Below are 15,973 nucleotides of genomic sequence, written 5' to 3'. Positions count from 1 at the left end.
TCTGTAAAAAGTTCCGTGTGGAAACACGATGAAATGTGTCTGAGTCTTCAACAGTGTATGGTCTGAGTGATGGCAAAATAAATTCAAACCTGCTAATCCACTGATGTTAGGAGTCACATACGGCTTTTAAGTGGCATTAAATAACAAAAGTATTTGTCAAATACCTAAAAGTAAATACAAAATTGCTGATGGGGAAATTTTAATAGATTTTGGGAAAACATTTGAAAACAACCAAATGCCACACATGTAAGGAAATTAATTTTAAATTGTACTGAATCACTGTTTTGGAAAATTAAGATATTCATAAGTCGCTGCTGACATATGTGAACAACTTGATGACAAATTCTTTCCTCATATACGTTATTATTTTCTGTCTTTCTGTTTTCTGTTACCATGTACCATACTGTAGTCTGCTGCTGTTGCAGGTACAGTCTGCTATGTATGCTTCTGTGAAGTTCAGTCTCAATGAGAAATGCGATTGTAAGAGACTGTTAGTTGCTTGTGAGCGGAGAAGGTGTGGTGCAAAATAGGGGAGGCACTTCAAATATTTTTTGGGGGAGGGAATTGTGTTTTTCAATTTGCTTTTGGGCACATATATTTATAAATACAGTCCCTACAATATATGATGCATGTCTGACTAATTTGAAGCAGTAAGGCACAGTTCATCACTTATGTGCAAAAACGGGGAGGCATGTAAAATAATTTAAATTTAAATTCATTTTACTGCCAATATTCAATATGCCTTCCAAACCTATCGTTTTTCTTTAAAAATTGCCAAAGTTGCCCCATTTATGATAGCCAGAAACTGTAATAACAGGAATTATTGTTGGATTTTCACATTTCCAAGAATCCTTGGTCACATCATATGTCATGAACACTTCCATCAGAGAATCTGAGCTCAACTAGTCTCATTTAACATTTGGCTAAAAATAAACCATTTACAATAACTAACCAGCATGCATGACAAGAGTGAAAACCCAAGGCTTTTTTCAACTCCAGGACTTCGTCTTCAGCTTTTCACTTTTTACTTTCAAGCATCAAAGGGTAAGTAACAACTAATTTGTGGTGGAGGGAGGGTCATGCATTTTCTGCCAGTCAGGGAGGATCAAGGAAAAATATTTGTAGCTTCAGGGAGGGTTGAAACAAACAAGCAAACAAAAAGAAAAGTCACAAACCAGCCACCCTCTCCTCTGATAAGTAATGAACAATCCCTAAATACCACATACTATGAATGCCAATATTATTTAAAAAGATAATGTTGATGATATATATGAATTTTATATATATTGCCAGGATAATAATGCCCTTGCCTTCATAGTAATACCACAAAGTGAGATCAAAGTTGTATTATTACCCTAAAAAATAACTTTAAGCTCTTTACTGTGTATTGTAGATGACTTTAATGTAGACTGTCGTTCTATTTTCTTTTTTTTTACCATGAAATTCATTCATTTCACGGCGTACAATCAAACAGAGAAAATCCACAGCATGCATGATAAATTGAGCTGTCTTGATGAGAAGTCTGATAAACTCGATTTCCCGCAAAATCGCAGAAAGCGAGAGCGGGTTGTATGTCATCTCCGGAGGTTAACAGCCAATCACAGCGCTGCATTCTCTCAGTCCGTCTCCTATTGGCTGATAACTGACTACTGCTCTGTTGTTCAGTACAAATTGAAGGAAACCACACCGACAATAAATTTGAGATAGATAATCAATAATTTGATCCAAAATACTCCAACCAGCAACGATATCAAACGGTATTTGAGGCAGCTGAATGCGGGAGAACCTCAGGCATACGGTGGTTTGTTTTCTAGTAAACCATGCTAGCATTGCTAGCTAACTAACTAGCCAGCGTCTCGTCGCCTCCTCTTCATCTTCATGGGTTTCTGCTGTTGAGTCTGCCAGGCTTGTGCTGGAGGCAGCGAGGCTAACAAATTAATGCCATCGGCCAGGGTGGGTTGCCTTTATTTATGCCCGATATCTATCACATGCCGTTTTTATGGTTTTTGTTAATCGAAGTCTGAACAAACGAACGGATACTACGCTGAAATACCAAGCTCACTAACATGTTAGCATTGTGCTTTTAGCTGAGCTAGCTAGCTCGACTGCTAACGCGAGTATCTGCCTACTGGCTAAGCTAACATGTTGTATTCCCCCCATTTGTACTGTGATAATTAATTTGTTAACAGGTGCCGTTGCTTCACTCGCAGAACTCAGGTCATATTATGAGTGGGGCGAGTTGCAAAGCTAACGGCGCCGTGTACCCCGCCTCATCAGCAGTGATGAACTCTGTGAAGAAGCCGAAGATGGAGCAGATTCAGGCCGACCATGAGCTGTTCCTACAGGCCTTTGAAAGTGAGATTTCACCACTCGTCACTTTACAATGCAACCTTTCTGTTTTGGTATCACGAGAAGAACTTTTCCATGCTCTCAGAATGCCTGTAGCTACCCGCTGAACTTTTCTGATACTTATTTTGTTTCCAATAATTGCTTTTGGCTGACAGGCCTCCCTAGTTTATACTCAACAGGGAGCTCCAGATATTGTTTGTTTTAACTAAACAGATTTCATGTTAATAAAAACACATGTATTGTTTAATGTCTTCAGTTTTTCTTTGGCTGGTGGATATTTTGCCCAACTAACCACCACCTGTTAACAGCCCTTCTTTTGGCATGTGTTAGCAGTAGTATGGATTAATTTCTCAGATGCTGACACAGTGAAATGGAGTGACAGCAGACTGATGGAGGGGCCTGTCTCGTGAAGCAGAACAACTGCACTCCTCTTTTACTTGGAACATGTTTAAAATATTTGTGGGGTAGTTATCCAGAAAACATAGTGATAGGGTAATGTGATGGTTTCCAGAGTAAACATTATAATGATCCCTTTTTCTGTTTCCAGAACCAACTCAGATATACAGATTTCTCCGCACAAGGAATTTGATTGCAGTAAGTAAACTACTATACATATATTTCCGTTGTATTGATTAGCCAGCACACTTAAAATGAGAGTGATTAATTTGTCCTTTTTTCTCTTTTCAGCCCATATTTTTGCACAGGACGCTCACCTTCATGTCTCACAGAAATGGCCGAACAAATGCCAAAAGGTATGAAATCCGACGATGTGTCTTGATGCACCAACAGAGTTATAAAACATGATTCATACCTGATATGTTTGCAATCTCATTTATGTTCTGTCACAGTTTTAACAAATTGATTTTGAACCTGTGTGACCTGTGATCTTTCCTTCAGGAAAACATTCAAAGTGGATGATATGTTGCAGACAGTCGAGAGGATGAAGGGAGAGCAGGATTCTCCAAGGTAACGCAGCTCTGCATTAGTTGATATGCCCCTTTTTTATCACTGGATAGTTTCTGGGGATGTAAATACCAGAGAAACTGTATTGACATAATTAATTACCATTCATATACCATTGTCGTTGGAGCACTTGATGTAACCCAGTTTCACCTGTGCATTTTTCTGTTTGTCTTTCAGTTTGTCTTCACATCTACAGTTAACCTTCACTGGGTTCTTCCATAAGGATGGTGAGCAGATTTTACTCAAGTGCTTGTGTTCAGTATATCCGTTTATAAGAAAAATACTAATGCATAAAGAATTGGCTGAGTAAAGAAGTTTGTTTTTTATTTTATAGTCATGCTCTGACCGACATCAGGCCACTTTATTTACATGCACACTAGTATCCTGGTTATGATCAGGTCTGTGGAGTATCCTAGTTAAGCCCTTATTCTGTGTTGGATGTGCTGTCTTGAGTACTCTGATAGAAACCAGGATACTGTGTCACGGCAACACCTTATTCAGGTTTCTGATTATTCAGAGATGGTAAGAAGTCAGGACACACACAGGGGGACACAGATGATCAGAAACCTGGATACTGTTAAAATCATGTTCAGGTTTCTAGTGTTCAATGTAAACAACCTGAATAAGATCAAGACTATAATAAAACTCAAAACTAGGATGTAGGTTTGCATGTATACACATTCATTTCAAGTACGCTGTTGCCATGACACCCAACCACAGTTAGTAAGCACGAGAATGCTAAAAGATTTGTGGTAAAGCAAGCGGTTAGCCTAAAGGAAGAAAATGTAAACACCCACTGACTACTGAGTGTAGGAGCGGACACTTCTCCTCGACATCACGGAAGATGTTTTGTCTACCAACAGAGCATTAGACTTGCATAGAGATAACAATAAAAATCATGTGTGCTTTACTATATGTTGATTGACACAAAACTTTTTGCTGCCATACAGAAAAGCCATCTCAGAATTCAGAAAATGAACAAAATTCCGTGTCCTTAGAGGTGCTACTTGTCAAAGTCTGCCATAAAAAACGCAAGGTAAAGTAAAATATTATCAAGACAGTCTCTCACTTTAGCAGCAAGTCATTTCATGTCACCTACTATTGATTGTGTTCGCTAAATGAAGTTATTTTTCCCTCAGGATGTCAGCTGTCCGATAAAGCAAGTGCCTACAGGTAAAAAGCAGGTGCCTTTGAATCCTGACAGTAACCAAACCAAGCCTGGCTCCTACCCTTCCTTACTGGTCTCCAGCAACGAGTTTGAGCCCAGCAACAGCCACATGGTCAAGTCCTACTCGCTCCTTTTCAGGGTGTCACGCACAGGGAGGAGGGATACTAATGGTCTAGTCAACGGAGAGGCCAACGAGAACATTGGTAGGAAATCCACATCAATACCTTTTGCGTTCCACTCACCCACTGGAAATATTGTCTGTAGTTTAGGTGAGTGTAGAGGAGGGAGAACATGATGCAAAAAGTATGCTGCGGAAATCACAGAGTTATGTTCATAAGCCTGTTCATCATTCGGTGATGGCCCTTACGGACAGAATTTTGTCATCTCTTCGGTTAGACCAGGGGTAGGCAACCTGTGGCTCCGGAGCCACATGTGGCTCTTTAGCCCCTGTCCAGTGGCTCCTTGAGCCTTTGAGAAAAGAAGTCTATGGAAATTCATTCTATGAATCCAAATGTTGCTGAACCTCGATAGCAGTGGCTGGTTAGCTATGGATGCCAAATCCAAAAAAGTAAATTGAATAAAATAGAGAATGTAGTAGTGCGTGGACAGATTTGTTTGCTCTCACTGCCAGCTCTGCAAAATTTAAGTACCAGATAATTATTAATAGTGCCCTGCACAGTGTCCACCTTGTGGTAAAACATATTAACAAATGCTTATTTAGACCATAAGTATACGCTAATTTAGACTTAATAGGCTGTTTACCTTGATTATAAGGCTCAAACATGTTTTGCGGCTCCACACAGATTTTTTCAAATTATTTTTTGTTTGCGGCTCCACACAGATTTTTTCAAATTATTTTTTGTCAAAAATGGCTCTTTTAATGGCAAAGGTTGCAGACCCCTGGGTTAGACCTTTTCATAACTGCTTTGTGTAAATGACCCTTTTCACCCCCAGATATTTGTATTCTTTTGGTTTCACGCCACTTGCATGATAGAAATGTCATCAACACGCCCACACACTTAATTTGAATTCTCCGAACAATGGTTTGCTCTAGTCACAGGGCTCAGTCAAACATTACAAAGACTTTATACTAGGGAGCTGGCAGGGTAAAGTCAGATTAATGTCTGGTCCAGCTGATTCAGACATTTGCGTTCTCATATACAGCTTCCCCCGAGTAATGTCTAGATAAACAGTGCATGTTTGAAAGGGGCTTATGATGCTCAGAATTGGGCCACAGCAAGCTGGGGGTCCCAATGAGCCAGTCTCTCTCTGGGCACATCATGTAAAAAAAAATGTTAACTGTAACTGAATGGATCTTAGTTGTGTATGAAATTTCTCGCCATCTTTTTGTGTGTGCAAAGATGTAACAGATACTCCTAGTAGGAAGAAGAGAAGTTCATCTCATAGAGATGAAGGGGAGACCACAGAGACCTTTGTTGCACAGATGACTGTCTTTGATAAGAATAGGTAAGGTTTCCATTCAGGTTTTAAAATCGCTTCTTTCGTTCGTGTGACTGTATTTTAAAATCACTGATCTTGATTTGTTCTACGCAGGAGATTGCAGCTGCTGGATGGGGAATATGAGGTGTCGATGCAAGGGATGGAGGACAGCCCTGTCAGCAAGAAGCGAGCCACGTGGGAAACCATTCTTGATGGAAAGGTAGGGGAGGGGTTGTAAATGTGTCGGCATGAAGCGTCGCCTCGTAGGCTCCCTTTCCTATCTTTAGAATTGGTTGTCCTCTTCACACCACTGACTGTAACTCTGTATGACTGTCCCACAGAGACTGCCACCATTTGAGACATTTTCTCAGGGACCCACATTGCAGTTCATGCTGCGTTGGACAGGTGATGCTAGTGGAAAGTCCACTGCCCCTGTGGCAAAACCCCTTGCTACACGCAATTCCGACAGCTCCAGCCCCATGGAGACTAGGACCAGCAATCACAGAGCTGCCCTCATGAGTAAGTACAGAAACAAAAATCCCTCATAACATCCCTCATAACATCTTGAATTATATTTAATCCTACGTTACATTTAAGAGCAGGAGGCAGAAAACGTCTATAGATGATGAAGGATTGGGAGGGGACATAAATATTTAACAGTTCCACCTTCTGCTTTATTAAAGTACTGTAAAAGTGTTCATAATTGACACTGAGCAAAGAACTGATGATCATTTATTCATCACATGCCAGATTCTCTGAGCAAAAGTCTGAATGGAGCATGATTTTAGATTTTGTGTCACTGGTGTGGGATGGTCTATTTGTGATGGTGTATTTGTGAATCTGGCAAAAGGCGCCCTGTGAGTCATAGCTGTTTAGTCCTTTTGAGACAGTCACTTCACTCCTTGAATGTTCTGGCAACTTAACATGTCGCTCTTTTGAATAAGGCCCTGAGTTATGTTTCTAAAGAAGTCATAAGTATGTGTGAGTGTCAAGCAAAATGTTTGCATACTGCATATGAGCAAAGGGGAATCCCATCAGTCATTACCTAACATCTTGTCATTTTTAACTCTGTTTAGGCAGTGAGAAGCAGGCGGCTGAATTCTGTATGTTCTTTCTAATTAATGAAGAAATGCATGTAGATGTTATATCAGTCTGTCTACAGGGTTGCACAGGCAAGTGAGAAGTGGTGCCGAGTCTTCCTTCAGCACTCCTGATCATCATTAATCAAGCCACAGAAAAGTGTTAATTCGACTGCAAAATAAGTTTGAAAATTCAACACTGATGCAACCTATGAGAGACTTGTAAACACTCTTCTTCTCCCTTGTTACATTCTGACTGTTACAGGAGCAAAGAATCCATCATGTACTGCTGCTCTACCTGTGAAGATTTGGTCATCTTTTGAACAGAACCATTATAGGAGATTTACATAATAGAGACCTATGTTTAAATGCCAAAAAGCCATTACTTTAACAGGCAGATGAAACCAGCAATGTTGATATTCCATGTGTGAAAATAAATATCCAAAAGTGGCTTTAGCAACAGCTACTACATTTACATGCACAAAAAAATGATCCAAGTCTTTCATAATGTTTAAAAGCAGGTGTATTTCTCCCACCGACCAGAAATGTGGGCTTTTTTTTGGGCATGCATCTCTACCCCACAGCCTTGCAAAGTGTTGGCTACTTGGTTTGTGTACAGTGCACCATGGAGACGCACACTTTACACAGGCAAGAGGCCATGTTTTGCAAACTGCGGTTAAAAACTCCAACTGAGGCGCATATTCCAAATGTGTCACATACATGTCCAAAAACTCCCAAAACCTGACTAATACTGGAACATGTCTTAATTTTAAAATGCTACATTTGTAATAAGGCCTTATTCAGAATATCCAAGCGGCATATGCTGTTTACATGAATATGGAATAGTGGTGGGCATGTTCATGCATATGTGTGCTTGGTGTTTAAATCTTCCTGTTATGGGGGAAAGGACACTACATTTTCTCAAATACACTTTGAATGTATTAAATCAAATTTCTGATTTGGTGATTAACCTTTCCATCTGTTCCTGACAGCAGTGAAAGAGTCAGTCAGCACAGACATTCAGACGAGGAAAGAGCAGGTCCAGTGTGAGCCGCGGCAGAAGCTACGTATATTTTATCAGGTATACCACACCACAGTAAGAACTGCACTGGGCCTGGGCAACTGATTTGTAAGTGTTTTGGTGACGAAGCTGAAAAGCACAATGCTTTTGAAAAGTTTGGAATAACTTACATTTTAATAAGTTAACTGGTTTGTAATTGTTCATCAAGGAAAGTATACGGTTCATGAATATAGCTGAAACTGTACTGTTTTGACCCTGTTGGGCACTCAGTCCTCAGGGTGTGTGTACCAAATTATGAATTGAATCATCCATTTAGATCTGCTGAAGGTCGACCTTCTCTGGTTTACGTTGTAACTAATGTCATCTGTCTGTGTTTAGTTTTTGTACAACAATAACACGCGGCAGCAAACAGAGGCACGGGACGATCTTCACTGTCCCTGGTGTACCCTGAACTGCAGCAAACTCTACAGCCTGCTCAAACACCTCAAACTCTCTCACTCCCGCTTCATCTTCAACTATGTGGTAAGGAACTGACTGTTTGTAATTAAAGCCTCTTAATTGCGTGTGTGGTTGGGCCAGTCACATGACATGACTTCCTTACAAGCAATGTTTAAGTCGCTGACAGATGTAGTTAAAATTAGCCCATGACATCCTGAGTCCTGTTTGAGTGAAGCCATTCATGTCACAATCTCACCACTTCTGGCTCCTACTCAGACTCACACAAACCTCTGTAAAGAAGTAGCAGCCATTGCTCCACAAAAAAAAATTGTCTCTTTGTCCTTGTCCTTGTTATCACCTGATCAAGAATTTGCCAGTTTTCACTACACAGCAACTTATTAATGAACACTGACATCAGTGGCCCCCATGTTTACTTTGTACTACTTTGTTCCAGGTGAGTCCATTCAGGACTGTGACCACAATTTAAAAAATAGTGTGACAATAATGGGACGGGGCGTCGGTGGCTTAGTGGAGAGAGCAGGCGCCCCATGTACAAGGCTGTTGCCACAGCGGCCTGGGCTCGACTACAGCCTGTGGCCCTTTGCTGCTTGTCATTCCCTCTCTTCCCTCTCTTCCCTCTATCTGTCCTATCAATTAAAAGCAAAATGCCCCAAATAAATCTTTAAGAGAATAAATAATAATAATGTGACTGCCAAGCAAAAGAATCGGATCTGAGCAATTAATCTGAATTGAGCACAAAGGCTTACAATGTGAATGTTGCCTATGTCTGCAAACATAAAATCACTTAAGTTCCTGTGTGGGAGCTCTGGTCCCCATTGGGTGTGCGTGTATGTAACGCCATATCTCAATCACCACAACTCTGTAACTAACATGGACAGCTTGGTTGACAAATGCTGATTAGTTTACTCTGAAGCTTCTTTGACGATCTCTGGAAAGCAACTGTCAGACAGACATCACTGCACACACTGAGGGACAATATTCTGTGTTTACACTTTGCTAGTTTAGTAAACTAAGAAATAAATTAAATGAATAAAAAAGGCATCAGTGTTACATCACACTGATGCCAAAGCTGTCTGTCTGTAGCTCCACAAACCGCACTTGTTAGTAGGAGAAATACATTTTGCTTTTTGTCTTTAGTTGGGACTTCAAAGGAATAAAGTGACTTGTAGCTTTCAGGTCTTTCAGGGGAGACCTGTGATGTGGCTGTGTTTTTGTTGCCCAGTGCAAAAAGATAAATGTTAAATGGTTCAGCTTTTGAGGTGTTGCAGTGCAAATCATGTGTCAAACCACAAAGGGCAACCAGTGTCTGTTCCAGCTTACTCTTTAATTGCAGGAGGTTGCTTCTTGTTCTCCACCGTTATTTCCTTCTCTACCCTCTCTCTTACATAGCTCCTGGTGTTTGTAGAGAACCCTCAGTTTCTCTGATTGAACAGGCACTTCTACCTAAAGCATAATGTGGCATCCAATTTGAGAAATCTTGCCTCTAACCATAAGTTACTGCCAGTCAGTCATCAGGCCTTCTGTTTTTGCTCAGCACAATATCCTGTAGAATTCCTCATTATTTTTCATTTATTTTTTCCTCCTCTTGTGAATCTGCAGCCTCACCCCAAAGGAGCAAGGATAGACGTGTCCATCAATGAGTGCTACGACGGGTCGTATGTCGGAAACCCTCAGGACATCCACAGCCAGCCAGGCTTTGCTTTCAGCCGCAACGGCCCAGTTAAGAGGACTGCTGTAACTCATATACTGGTTTGCAGGTAAACTCGCGACCTCTGTTCAAAGCCAGCGTTCACACTCAAAGTCAAATCATGCCCGACAATTTAATTAACTTATTTTGAATTTAATTTGCTTTTCATTCCATCTGGTTTAGTGATGAGTTGGTAATCAATTGAATTAACTTTAATGAACTGTTTGAGAGCGGTGAGCTGCGTTAAAACAGATTAGAACAAATACAGTTTTTGACACTTGGCAAGAACCTAAATAGATCCGCTTCTTTCAGTCAGCAGGTTTCTCACACTGGTGAGGTAATTAAAGACAAAAAGTGTGGTAAACGAAAGCATAAAAAGGCAAGATATGAAGTTCTGATAAAGGTGCACTACCATTTTTTTGCGCCTTGATTCCAACATGATTTGTTTTCTCCCCTGCTTCCACCAGGCCCAAGAGGACCAAACCAAGTCTGTCAGAGTTCCTGGAGTCTGAGGACGGAGAGTTGGAGCAGCAGAGGACCTATGTCAGTGGACACAACCGTCTCTACTTCCACAGTGACAGCTGCATGCCCCTGCGGCCCCAGGAGATGGAAGAGGACAGTGAGGACGAGAGAGATCCAGAGTGGCTCAGAGAGAAGACTGCCACGGTGAGAAGCCATTGTTCATTGTGTTGTGTTTTGTGTCTGGCTTCACTGTTGACTTGAACTGTCACACCACTTACAGAGACACCCTTAAAGGGATAGTTGGGATCTCTTTGAAGTGGGGTTGTATGAGGTACTTATCAATAGCTGTGTTTACTTATAGTAGGTGGCGGTCGGCATGCCCTCACTTTGGAGAAGCAGACAAGAATACTGCCATGGAGGCCAAGTAATGTACTGCTGTGGACAGGGGCAACAGCAAAACATATTTTAGCCACGTAAAAAAATCAATATCAGTTTAAGTGCACTCTATATTTAGAATATTTTTACCACTTAACCTTAATGTCAGACAGCGCCTTCCAACAGGGAACTGAAGCTGTTATCTATGCCCTCTTCAAAGCCCCCATACTCCTCTGAAAAAAAACATTAATTATATCTCGCAGAACACGGGAGTTGCTGGTCTACCACTGCCTCGATCAATTACTTTATTGTGTCACTTTGGTTAATCCAAACAAATCCTTCAGAACACCAAGGTCACAGTCACCACTGTAGGTAATACACTCACTGTGATTACGTACCTCATACAGCCCCACTTTAGAAAATCACAATGATCCATTTAGAGGTCAGTTTCTCTAGTTATGGTGTGAAGTAAAAATTTCTGAGATCCTTGTCGGAAATTGCAACTGAAATGCCCCCTGAAGTCAGATTTTTGATCTGGAAAGTCGGAGGAACCTCCCCAACCCTGACTTGAAAATCCAAAGTGGCTGTCCTGTGCATCAGCAGTAGTGAAAGCAGTAGTTATATGCTGTTTATTAGCACTTCTGTCTTATTTGTGTCTCATTAAAACCAACTTCTATTTGTGGACATGTTGCGATGGTGTTTGTACGCGTAAAATACACCATAATGCTTTTTTATCAACTGGTATTGCTTACAATTGCTAACAACATCTAGGTTTTCCATCATTCCCGGCTCCGATTTTCAACTTCCGTGGTACATGGAACACACCATTATTCCCACTTACTGAAGCAAACACAGAATCGTCTCGGCTTGGTTTTTACACTTCTGTTATACTTGAATGTTTTACTGTATTCAGAGCTTTTCTTTGTCTTCATGTTATATAATGAGAGGCATCGATTGATTCTGTGAAGTGTGTGGTAATGAGTGACGTAGTTTGTGGTGTTGTTGAAGTGTGTTTCGCTTTAAGGAGATACATACGTGAGATTGGCTGGAAGCACAGCATTTTGACCGGAAAGCTGCATCATTTGTAGTTGGTTATCAGCGATTATCATTGATTCAGAGTGACAACAATGCTTTTTATCTGTTAAAACAATTGTATTTTCTCCACTGATGCAAGTACTGTGAACGCAGTAATGGAATCAATCAAGGGAAAAATTGTGTAGGAACCTTGACTGAGGCCAGGAAACTATCGCAATCAGACTCTCACAATATTTTAAACGGGATAAAAGTGGTGGTGTGTGAGTGTTTCTGTGGAGCCCAGGGACTAAAATCTGGAGAGGGTGGGAAAAAAATCAAGCTTTTGGAGTACTGATTTTTGGTGTTGGATTACCATGGCAACAAAGAGTAAAAGCATTTGGGTCAGCCCCGCTCCCCATAAATAACTTAAAGGTGCTCGGAGCAGAAACTATTGCCAAGACAGAACATTTCTTCAGCTTGCTCTTACAGCCGCACGCAACATTTTTATCACTTCAGTATTGATTTCCGGAACCTGCCAGCATTACGTGCTAACAGTAACAGTAATTTTACTCTCAGGGTCAGCAGAAAATACCTGAACTAAATTGATCATCATTAAAATTGTTCCGCTGCTCTCAAGAGGAAACTTTTATTAAAATCTGTTATCAGGTATTAAGGTATTTAGTCGGCCCATCCTCAGTGTTGTGGTGTTTTTACCAGCTAATATGTGTTTGTATTGCATCACCATAATTGTGTCATCATTTGTAAATTTTTGTGCTTTGCTTACAGCAACTGGATGAGTTCACAGATGTCAACGAGGGAGAGAAAGAAGTGATGAAGCTGTGGAACCTGCACGTCATGAAGCATGGGTACGTGGGAAAAGTTATGGGCGAAAGGATTCTTTTCACAGTATCAGCTTCTTTGAGTTAATACATGTAAATGTATCACATTTAGACTTTTGAGACTTTTTGCAAAATATGGTGTAATTTTCTATTATAGTACATGAATGTTCGAGAGTTAGTGCTGCTCCTCCCACAAAACATCTCTTCAAGACATCTCACGTCATCATATATAAGTTTACATACATAAAGATAGAGTATTCATTTTATTGTATTGCATTGATTCACTCATCAGCGATGTGTTGTTGTTTTTTGAGGGGCAATTAGCAGACGTCCCAGTTACCTTTGCAGCCTTGTGTTGCATTCATGTGGTATCAAAATAATCTGAAAAATTAGGTTTTCCCGTTAGAAACTAAGCTCTTCTGTTCTTTATTTTCCTGCAGTTTCATAGCAGACAACCAGATGAATCAGGCCATCATGCTCTTCGCAGAGGACAGCGGTGCTCACATCATCCGCCGCAACCTCTGCCGTAACTTCCTCCTGCATCTAGTCAGCATGCACGACTTCAACCTGGTGAGCACGGCCACCATCGACCGCGCCATGGCCCGTCTGCGACAGATCCAAGAAGAGCTCCCGGACACTGTGGAGGAGCAGCAGGACCAGACTCTGGTATCAACAGGAGCCTGCAACGGCAATGCCGTCACCTCCACTGGAGGGAAACTGGGCAAGAGGACAAAAAGCGCACTAACGGACTGATGTTGGATGGATGGATGGACGGAACAATGATTGTTGTGGGGTTTTTTTTTTATTATTTTATTTTATTTTTTTCTTCAATGAACATTACCAACCCTTTGGTGCTTAGATAGGTGGGAGAACTGGTCAGCTGAGGATCTGACCTCAAGCAGACCAGTATACAAGGTAAACAAGTTTTGAAACTTGAGAACTGAACCAAATATGAACAATATAAAAGTGAATCACCCACTACCACACAAACCAGGAATTTGAGGACTGGATGATGTAAGTTGAACCTACTAAATATGCATTTTGTAGGAGCCGCTGAAGTATCTGTGTTGGGGTGAGAGAGTGAACAAACCGAGTCTTCTGATGTGGCACGACTGCCTCTGTTGTGTCCATGTTCTAGACAACTGTATCAAGACTACAGTTAAAACTGTACTGGTAATAATGTCACTCTTGATTATTTGTACACGTACACAATAACCTTGTTGAGAACTTATCTTTTTAGCTGATTATTTTAGCACTTGGTGTTTGTATTTAGAAAGCTTACCTTGAAATTGTCCTTTTTTTCTTTTCTTTTTTAAAATCATGCTGCGCCAAATGTTAAATGCAGCTTTTCCGCTGTCATCAGTGGAGAAACTTTAGTGGGTTTGATTTCACTGTTGTGAATGACGTTTAATTTGAAGGGTCATACAGTTACGGTAAGAATCGACACTATTGGCATCAATGTCTAGAGTATATAAAGCCTGTAAAGCTTGTGTTAGGACCCCAACATGGATTGTGGGTTTCGCTGGTAGGTTGCCATGACAATAGTTATATACTGTAAGCCTTGGATCCTGGACAAGAGAATAAATTCAGATTTGGGTCCATGCTGAAACTCTTACTCTATCACCCCTAAGCCTTTTGGTCTACATTGATAATAACTCAAGGAAAGCCAGGGAAAGCAACTTTTCAGATTTTTTTTCTTTCTCCTCAGATTTACTGAAACAACCAGCAGCACATCACCCCATGTATCCAGCAGAGTGCACAGCAAGTCAACAGTTTTCTGATCACCTGTGGTGTCTTTTCACGTTGAGGTTTGAACATGTTGAAATCACAGTGTTCTGAGCGTCAGTAGCTGATTGACAGAAATGTGTTTACATGTAATCACATCAGATGTTTAGCTGTTTTCCTTCTGAATCCAGTATTGAACAGATTGCAGTTCTTATCTCAAAGCAATATGCTGTTTATTGGATGGTTGGTTTTCAGGTCCAAGTTTTTTTAGGTGCAGTTTATGCCAAAGGGGAATACTTTCATCAGTCTCTTAGTTCTGTATATTATTTAGCATCTTTTCTTTTCTTCATTCCATAACTGTTTTTTTTTTTTATTTTTTATTTTTTATTTTTTTTTTTAGCAGCAGCAGTAGTTGTGTTTTCTAGCGTGCACATGAGTAGGTGATCATTATCACCACTCATTGTTTCATCAGGACTTTCCTCGTGGACAACCAAATTGACAACATATTTTTCCTCCCTCTGATATTCATGGAAAAAGGGAGACATATTCACCATTATTGTCAGAACACCCTGTGAAAAATTGTGAACTGTACACTCTGGCTAAGGGGATTTTTATATTTAAAGAAATAAAATACATTTGACCTTTAAGCACGGCTGTAATGTTTTAGCAATTCTGGACATTAGCCATCATTACAACTCTCTCCGTCATGGTCTCTGCCCAGCGGGTCCACTTGAAGAATAACCCAGCCTGAGTTATACCATTCCCTTCAGGCTACAACCTCGGTTTATAAATTATATATAAACAATTAATGCAACAAAAAGTTACAAATATATTGCATGTGGAATGAAATATTTAGTTTTTCAGTAGCATAGCTGTTTCTTCTTACAGACATGGTCAGCTGCATCTTATTTTACACGTCATTTAGGTTGAGAAAAATCCAAACCAGAAAAACAGTTTTCTTTCCTCAAAGCTGCTTACTCAGTTTTTCAGGAGCTTTTGACCGTATGTTACTGCCCTCATCACCAGATTGAGTTTGCTTTAGACAGTTTTCAGAGGTGGGACCAAGTTATTGTTTTGCAAGTCCTAAGTAAGTCTTAACGTCTCAAGACAAGACAGGCGAGTTCCAAGTCCTAACCGTTAGCGAGTCATAAACAAGTCATAATGCGCTCTTCACCAAATGTAATGCCATTTCAACAACATTAATAATGTATTAAATTGGAAAAGTTATAGATGCTTTTTAAAATTTGTATTTATTTGTTGAAGCAAGTTTGCTTTAAAAAAAACTTTGTTAGCTGTTAAGCTAACATTAGCTAAGCAAAAGCCTTCTAACTGTGTTAATATTAGCCTTGACTTATTCTTGGTGCAGCTTCAAATGTCTTACAAATTTGGAAA

At 40.4% G+C, this 15,973-nt stretch overlaps 1 protein-coding gene across 4 annotated transcripts; it reads left to right on the top strand.

Moving 5' to 3' along the window:
* The first annotated feature begins 1,634 nt into the window (after positions 1-1,634).
* Positions 1,635-15,777, top strand: suz12b (SUZ12 polycomb repressive complex 2 subunit b). 4 transcript variants are annotated; one of them, XR_007569963.1, is made up of 18 exons: positions 1,635-1,953; positions 2,190-2,355; positions 2,897-2,943; positions 3,037-3,101; positions 3,247-3,315; positions 3,490-3,539; positions 4,263-4,348; positions 4,452-4,683; positions 5,842-5,947; positions 6,035-6,140; positions 6,262-6,439; positions 7,992-8,080; positions 8,399-8,542; positions 10,079-10,236; positions 10,634-10,832; positions 12,804-12,883; positions 13,297-13,870; positions 14,565-15,777. XR_007569963.1 is itself a non-coding variant. In XM_050044592.1 (17 exons), the coding sequence occupies exons 1-17, from the start codon at positions 1,939-1,941 to the stop codon at positions 13,607-13,609; spliced, it is 2,082 nt and encodes a 693-aa protein (XP_049900549.1). In that variant the 5' UTR covers positions 1,635-1,938; the 3' UTR covers positions 13,610-14,468. The 4 variants fall into 4 exon arrangements, 3 of the variants coding, with proteins under 3 accessions (XP_049900549.1, XP_049900548.1, XP_049900547.1); XM_050044592.1 differs by lacking the exon at positions 14,565-15,777 and having other exon boundaries at positions 2,211-2,355; positions 13,297-14,468; XM_050044591.1 differs by lacking the exon at positions 14,565-15,777 and having other exon boundaries at positions 7,995-8,080; positions 13,297-14,468.
* The last annotated feature ends 196 nt before the right edge of the window (positions 15,778-15,973 follow it).

This window comes from Epinephelus moara, chromosome 5, assembly GCF_006386435.1.
Source record: "Epinephelus moara isolate mb chromosome 5, YSFRI_EMoa_1.0, whole genome shotgun sequence".
Taxonomy (NCBI): Eukaryota; Metazoa; Chordata; class Actinopteri; order Perciformes; family Serranidae; genus Epinephelus; species Epinephelus moara.
The sequence above is the reverse complement of the archived record's forward strand: the minus strand, read 5'-3'. Positions and strand labels throughout refer to the sequence as shown.

Bases quoted from the DNA above. Each gene is read 5' to 3' on its own strand.
- suz12b (XM_050044590.1), top strand. The intron at 3,102-3,246 runs GTATGAAATCCG...TCTTTCCTTCAG, and splicing joins GGCCGAACAAATGCCAAAAG to GAAAACATTCAAAGTGGATG. The intron at 5,948-6,034 runs GTAAGGTTTCCA...TGTTCTACGCAG, and splicing joins ACTGTCTTTGATAAGAATAG to GAGATTGCAGCTGCTGGATG.